At 36.4% G+C, this 8,362-nt stretch overlaps 1 protein-coding gene across 1 annotated transcript in view; it reads right to left on the bottom strand.

Moving 5' to 3' along the window:
• Positions 1–6,128, bottom strand: part of LOC110028324 (6-phosphofructo-2-kinase/fructose-2,6-bisphosphatase) — a 103,976-nt gene extending 97,848 nt beyond the window's left edge. Inside the window, exons 1-3 of the mRNA XM_020730136.1 lie at positions 5,904–6,128; positions 5,753–5,816; positions 5,372–5,676 (exon numbers count right to left, since the gene is read on the bottom strand). Of these exons, the coding sequence (XP_020585795.1) occupies positions 5,372–5,676; positions 5,753–5,816; positions 5,904–6,077 (543 nt within the window). The 5' untranslated portion in view covers positions 6,078–6,128. The remainder of the gene's footprint in view (positions 1–5,371; positions 5,677–5,752; positions 5,817–5,903) is intronic.
• Between the last annotated feature and the right edge of the window lie 2,234 nt (positions 6,129–8,362).

Genomic DNA, 8,362 nt, shown 5'->3' with positions numbered 1-8,362 from the left:
CCGCGGGGCGATCAAGAGTCCGGGAATGTCGGCTGCGACCGAAAGCGGCTAAGAAAGGAAACGGAGCACAGGAGGAAAGGAATCCAGGAATCACCAGGAGAATATTCCCTTGCTGCAGGGAGGGGTGATTGAAAATTTACCTAAAGAAAAGTTTTTTTGAATTTTACTTAATTAAAGGAAAATTGTTTTTTAATTAAGTTGATTTAAAGAAAATATTTAATTAAGGAAACTTAATTAAAAGAAAAGAAAATATTTAATTAAGGAAACTTAATTAAAATTCTCTTTGTTGGAAGTTGCGTAGAAGGAAATTTGGAAGATTTTTCAAATTTCTATTCCATGAAGCAGAAAATAAGGGAAGATTTTAAATGAAATATTTCAATTTTTTTTTCTTTAAAAAAAAAACTTTTCATTTTTTTGAAAAACTTAATTAAGAGGCTTTTTCAATCCTTCTTTTTCTTTTTGAAAAGCTTCTGAGCAAGGATTTGCAGAAGAATTTTTGCAGAATAATTTGTTGCAGGAGTTATTTTCAAATAGTTTTTTCTGGTGTAAAATTCGATGTAGTGAAGTTCGATGTAACTGGTAACTTCGGATTGTGGCAAACAAAAGTAAAAGGTCTGTTGGCTCAACAGGAAATATTGAAAGCTTTGTGGACAGCAAAACCGAATATCATGGAGAATGAAGATTGGAAAGAATTGCAATACCGAGCGGCAGCAACTAGACGCCTATGTCTGACAGATGAATTTATGTATCACGTGATGAATTTAAAATCTCCAGAGGAGATATGAAAGAAATTAGATACTCAGTTTATGGTTAAATCTCTAACAAACAAGTTGTATATGAAACAAAAGTTGTATGGGTTGAAGATACAAGAAGATTATGATCTGACGCAGCACGTGAATGGCTTCAATCAAATAATCACGAATTTATCACGGTTTGATGTGTTTGACGAATTTATCACGGTTTGATGTGAGTATTGAGGATGAAGATCGAGCCTCACATCAAGCGATGATTTTGTTCTGTTCGTTGCCCTCTTCTTATGAACATCTGGTAACTACTCTGACATATGGGAAAGAAACTATCAAAGTTGATGAGATTACTACAGCATTGTTGGCTCACAACCAGCGGAAGCACACAACCATTGGCTCACAACCAGCGGAAGCAGAATGCAGGGGAAAGATCTCACAGTGACATTTTATATGTTAAGGATAAGCAAGATCGTGGAAGGAAGAAAGAGAATGAGCGTTCTGGAAGGCGAAATTTCAGATCCAAGTCTAAAAGCAAAAAGACAATTCATTGCTACAGTTGCAAGAAGTAAGGTCATATGAAGAGAGATTATTCAAAGAAGACTGGGGAGAAAGATGATATTTCATCAAAGTTTATAAATGTGGTGCAGAATAATAATTCAGATTACAGTGATAGCGATATGCTCTCAGTTTCATCAACTCAGATCACAGATGCATGGATTATTGATTCAGGGTGTTCTTAGGGTGTTCTTATCACTTCATCAACTCAGATCACAGATGCATGGATTATTGATTCAGGGTGTTCTTATCACATAACACCTAATAGGGAATGATTTATTTCATACAGGTTAACTAATTCTAGCTTAGTGTATTTGGGAGATGATAGATATTGCAATATTATTGATATTGGAGAAGTCAATATTAAAATGTATGATGGTACAATTAGAACGTTATGTGATGTCAGACACATTTCAGATTTGAAGAAGAACTTGATTTTCATGGGCACTCTACACATAAATGATTTTATTCCTAAGGCTGATGAGAATAGGGAAACCATCAGAATTTCTAAGGGTGGGCTGACGGTGATGAAAGGAAAATTAACTGCAGGCAATATCTACAAACTGTTGGGGAATACAGTTGTAGGTGGAGTTCATTATGTAGAGTCAGATAACGATAGTACAAAGCTATGGTATAGCGTCTGGGTCATCTCAGTGAACGTGGGATGGCGGAATTGCATTGAAGAAATTTGTTGCATGGTGTTAAAAGTTGCAAACTCGATCTTTGTAAGTTTTGTATTCTTGGAAAACAGACTAGAGCAGTTTTATGACTAGAAAACATAAAACTGAAGGGATTCTTGATTATGTGCATTCTGATGTATGGGGTCCTACGAGATAATCGTCATTGAGAGGATCTCAGTATTTTGTTGTCTTTATTGATGATTTCTTCAGAAAAATTTGGGTGTATTTCTTTAAGCAGAAATCTGAAATCTTATCTAAATTAAAGTTGTAGAAAGCTGAGGTGGAGAACCAAACTGGCAACAAGATCAAGTATTTGAGGTCCGATAATGGCACAAAGTACACAAATTCACAGTTTCAGAAGTTCTGTGAGGATCATGGGATTTAGAGATATTTTTCAGTGCGAAGACACCACAGTAGAATGGTGTAGCAGAAAGGATGAATAGGTTATTAACTGAAAGGGCAATGTGCTTGAGACTGAATGCAGGGTTTCCTAAGAGTTTCTGGGCAGAAGCTGTGAATATGGCATGTTATCTCATCAATAGATCACCTCAAGCATCATTGGGTGACAAGGTCGCAAAAGAGGTATGGACAGGTAATCCAGTTAATTTTGATCATTTGCAGATCTTTGGTTGTCTTGCTTATGTGCATGTACTTGGAGATGAAAGATCAAAACTTGATGCAAAATCCAAGAAGTGTATCTTTTTGGGCTACAAAAAAGGTGTGAAAGGATACAAGTTTTGGGATCTGATTGTAAAAAAGATGGTGATCAGCAGAGATGCAGTTTTTGATGAACAGTTTATGTTACAGCAGAATCAAGACAAGGTGTCAGAGAAGAGTTTCAATTCAAATGCAGTGCAGATGGATTTAGAACAGCAACCAGTAGCTTCTGAGAGAGGTGAAAGTTCAAATCCAACACCTAGTGATTATATTCCAGATGATCTGCAAAATTATAATCTAGTCAGAGATAGACAGAGACGCACTAATGTAAGGCCTCCTAGCAGATTGGGTTATGAAGACTTGATCTCTTGTGCACTTCTCATCAGCAGCAATGATCCAACCACTTTTCAAGGAGTTATCACCAGCCAGGAGAAAAAAAAATGGATGGGTGCAATGGTTGAGGAGATAGAGTCTTTGCAGAAAAACCGCACTTGGGAGCTAATTTAGCTTCCAGAGGGAAAGAAGGGTATCGGTTGCAAATGGGTCTACAAAAGAAAACCAGCAGTATCAGAAAAAAAAAGGAAAAAGTTCAAGGCTCGACTGGTAGCAAAGGAATTTTTACAGCAGAAGGGGATAGATTATGATGAAATTTTTTCTCCTGTAGTCAGACATACTTCAATCAGGGCAGTGTTTGCATTACTAGCTATTTGAAATTTGCATTTGGAGCAGATGGATGTTAAAATTATTTTCTTGCATGGTGATTTGGAGGAGCAGATTTACATGGAGCAGCCAGAAGGGTTCACTCAACCTGGACAGGAGCATCTAGTTTGCAGGTTAAGGAAATCACTGCATGAGTTGAAATAGTCTCCAAAACAATGGTACAAACGGTTCGACTCCTACATTATTCAGATTGGCTACAAGAGATGGAGTATGATTGTTGTATTTATGTGAAGAGCTTTGATGATGGTACTATTATTTTTCTGTTACTATATGTTGATGATGTACTGATTGTTGTAAAGAATATGAATGATGTCTGTGGTTTGAAAGTTTTATTGAGTCAGGAATTTGGCATAAAAGACTTTGGTCCTACGAAGAAGATTCTTGGAATGGAGATTCATCGAGACAGAGGCTCAAAATGATTATGTTTATCTCAACGAGGATATGTTGAGAAAGTGTTGGAAAGGTTTGAGATGAGCAAAGCAAAGCCTGTGTGCACTCCTTTGGCAAATCATTTTAAGTTTTCTTTGGAACAATGTACTAAGACAGATACAGAAATCGAAGACATGGCAAAGGTTCCATATGTCAGTGCAGTTGGTTGTTTGATGTATGCAATGGTATGTACTCGTCCTGATTTGGCTCATGTTATTAGTCAAGTCTGCAAATACATGGCTAAATCTGGAAGGCGACATTGGGAAGCAATCAAGTGGATTTTCAAGGATCTGAAGGGTACTGTAGGACATGGAATTATTTTTGACAGTCAGCAGAATGATCTTTTAGTTGTGGGGTATGTTGATTCAGACTATGCAGGTGATTTGGATGACAGAAGGTCTACAACTGGGTATGTGTTTGCTCTTGGTGGAGGGCCTATATGTTGAAAATAAACAATTCGGTCTATTGTGGCATTATCTACAACTGAAGCTGAGTACATGGCAGTAGCTTGAGCTGCTAAAGAAGTCTTATGGTTTGTTGGACTAGTAAAGGAATTGAGCGTTGAGCAAGGTGGACTTCAGTTGCATTGTGACAGTCAGAGTGTTATTTATCTTGCTAAGAACCAAGTGTATCATGCGAGAACCAAGCACATTGATGTCAGGTATTACAAGATCAGAGAGTTGATTGCTTCTGGTGAGATACTGTTGCAGAATGTTCATACTGATGAGAATGCAGCTGATATGTTGACCAAGCCAGTTACCATCAACAAGTTCTTGCTTTGCTTGAGCTTGTTGAATGTCTGCAGTTGCTAGAGAAACATGGTAGCCCAACCCACTTCTGGTATAAAAGGAACTTCATGACGTATTTCTCCCAAAGGGCTGAATATTCGCCAAGGTGGAGATTTGTTAGATATGGCTCATATAACATAAATAGACAGTGCTAAATCTGGAGCGGAACAGAGCGAAAGATTCTGTCCAAATCAGAGTTTCCTTATGTGGGTTGGGGGTGTGGTACAGGGGTAATTTGATAATTACATATTGTACCCAATGTTTTTTTTTTAATGTGTTTTCTAGGGTTATAATTAGGCTTGTATGTAACCCTAGAAATTATCTCTGAATTCTGTATTTTTTCTGAATTAGTGAAAAACCGTCGCTCTGCTCCAGAGGACGTAGGCATCTTTGTTGAACCTCGTTAAATCTTTGTGTTCTTCTAGATTTGTGTTCTTCTAGATTTGTTCTAGATTTGTGTCGATTCTTGTTTTTCTTCGCCCTAATTTCTCAACAAGATAAAAAGGCCTAGAATTGGGAATTACATACATAACTCCTAAAAGTTAATTATTTACAAAATCTAACTCTCTATTACATCCATTTTCAAATTCTCACCCAAATATCAAAATTCACAACAAAACCCCAGAATTGGCAATTATAGACATTTATCAAATTTGTAAATGTTTGATTGTAACACATGCAAATACACATAATTGATGTTTCAAAAAACTTTGAAAAGGGTGTTAGTTATATGTTTAATTCAACCTAAAAATAAATATAAACAAACAAGTTTGCAAGTTACAGGCTCAGATCTCACCTCTTGTCCTATTTCAGACGCCGCATTGATGCAGATATCTGGAACCCCCCGTACAGTGGAAGGCCTGAGATTCTCCTCGTAAGCCCTCCACCTCGCAGCCAGATCAAAGGGTGAGATAGTGTTAGCCATCAAAAACACCCTATGCTCTAGCAGCTCGTCATCACCACATCCAGGAAGCCTGAACACCGCAGCCCTAGCACCATCGTCCAACCTCCCACCAGTAAGCGACCTATCTTCCCCTTCCTCCTCCACGCACAGACTGTCCATCCCCTTAGACTTCAGCAAGAACTTGAAGACTATCGTTCCTTCCAGACAAACCTAACTCGTTAAAACCAGAGCCAACCAAAATCGCCCACAAAATCAACAATAAAATTAAAGTACCATGGTTTGGGGGCACAACGAAGCTCAACTCCCACGTAAACTCCGATTCCCGTACCATGGACAACTGAGAAGAAGCATAGGTGAAAACAGAGTTAGCGAAATGGGATTGCGGAATGAAAAGGAAAGGGTACCGGGAGTGAATGAGTCGCACGGATCGTGAGGAATCCCAGGAGCCAATGATGGGGATGGAACCGAATACGTGGGGGATGAGGTCGTCTCTAATATTCAAATTTTCAATCTTGAGGGAGACATAAAGCTGGCCGCCGATGTCGCCGTCCAAATTGCCGCTGAAAGCTTGGGGGTTTTTGGACGAACCGCCTCCCATCGCTGACAATCACTAAGATTGCGTGGTGGTAATTGGGAGGGATCAGAGAGGGCAAGAGGATGGGAGAGGCCTAGAGGGCAGGCCTAGAGGGCGAAGTTGGACTATAGATAAGGGCTGCGGCGCCACGATGGCGAGAGATTGCGTGGGAACAAGAAAGCTACCTGCAGAAATGACCAACATCAAACAGCAACTGAAAAGGACGTGTAATGTAACTATTTCTAAGTGTAGGCAATCGACCACTCCCACAATAACTGCCACAAATTCTAGGAGCAATTTTAGTTTGTCTGGGGTTGGCAGTGTGGTGGCCTTACTACACTATCATTAGAGTGTTTGGATGAATTATATTTTAGTAGCTTTTATTTTGCAGCTTTTTCAAAAAATTGTCCTTAAAATCAACATTTTCTCACTATTTCTGATTAGGTCATGAGTCAGTTTTCTAGTTACAATCAAACTTAAAATATATGTATATATATATTTATAATAGTCACCGTAGTTTTTTGCAACACCAGATTATTCTTTAACAGCTCCACAACTATTTCTTAATAAGTTGTAGATACCTCAAACAGACCCTTAGTTGTCATATGGTTTAATGGTTTCATCATTCAAGATGAAATATATTTCACTTTCTTAAATTTAAAGAAAAAAAGATGAGCACATATTTTCAAACTGTGAGATAAAATAATTTATTATGTATGTGATATATTTAGTTGTTGTAATTGTCAAAATATTTTTGCTTATATTATCTCTAAAATAACTCTAATTTTATCTAGAGTCATTTTAATTCTTTATGGGACAAGTAAAAAAAAATTTAACTTTTTTATGGCTCCAAATATGGATTTTGGTGTACTAAAAGGAAGATAGAGAATGTTTCCTTGAAGTCTTTAATGTGTTGTTCAAGAGTTTTTTTCTTTTCACCAATAAGAAATTTTAATGTTCTTCATCTTTGGATGCTTAAACGCATGATTGATCAATCTTTAATAAGATATCCCTGTATTTTTTTCATCCAAAATTGCACCTCATGATTGTACAATTTATTCTTAATGATAAATTAGTCTTCTCTCAATTAATTGGGTGCATTTTTATTTAATGATTTCAAAAAAAAAAGTCAAAAAAGCTCATAACTAAAAATTACTTTGTCAAGCTGACTAGTGCATTAATTTTGAACAAGGAATAGCTATCATTGGGGAAATTTGAGTTCAAGTGGGTGGATCTCACACGCATCATATATTTGTTTCTTAACTTCTATTACACCACCATATTTTGAATTCAATTCAAATATTAAACTTCTTTGATGAACTTTCGATTTAAAATGCTTTTAAATTTTACACTTAAGTGCTTTAACTATCATGATGATAGGCCTTTAAATTTTTGGTTTGATGAACCTAACATTCATCTTGACTTAGGATGATGATATAGAAAGCATTGACATTTATGCATGGCATCTCTGTTGTTGGCCTAACAAGTAGCAAGTACTTTATTGTCATCTCAAAAAATGTTATTCAATTGATATTTGAAGAAGTGATATAGAGTGGGATTTCTTATATGGCTTTCATAATTGTCTATAACCCCACTTCTTTATTGACTAATGATAGCATCACCTCTTCTTGTATATTTTAGATCACCTTTAAATAATAAGAACTTGATTATGTGTTTTTTTTATTGTGATTCTTACTCCATGCACTAACAGTTTCGTGGTGAAGTGGTAGGCCAAAATCACTACTTTGAAAGTATTCAAAAATTGTCAGTCAAATATGACATCACAAATTATTTGGCATTGATTATATAAAAAAAGTCAACCATAACTATGAATTATGGTTCTCTTTCTCCTAAGTGATGGACAATTGATTTTGTCCTCTGTCCCCAATTGCCTTTGAAAATTTTGAGCTATGGTCCAATAATTAGTGTCAAGTATGAAGCATTTAAATATCTATGTTGGTCCAATATTATTAAATGTTTGTTTAAATAAAATGTATTTGAGCTGCCTGCATTAATTATGATACTCCTAATTTGATAAGTCAAATCAACATTGTGATACTATAATATAGTTATAGGGATTCTCATTTGTTTGCTTGATTGTTTAAATAAAATTAATGGGTGTGATTTCAAAATCTCTCAATTTTGCCACTCAAAATTGAAATGGTTTGAAATTGACTTACCAATTAGCCATTGTTCCTACTCCTCTTAGGATATTCTTCAATACTCCTGTTATGTGTATATATTTGGCTGAAATACTCTCATTCAAATACTCTATTGTGAGAGACTTTTCGTGTCTCCTTTCAAGGTTA

Source organism: Phalaenopsis equestris, unplaced genomic scaffold (assembly GCF_001263595.1).
Source record: "Phalaenopsis equestris unplaced genomic scaffold, ASM126359v1 Scaffold000511, whole genome shotgun sequence".
Lineage (NCBI taxonomy): Eukaryota > Viridiplantae > Streptophyta > Magnoliopsida > Asparagales > Orchidaceae > Phalaenopsis > Phalaenopsis equestris.
The sequence above is the reverse complement of the archived record's forward strand: the minus strand, read 5'-3'. Positions and strand labels throughout refer to the sequence as shown.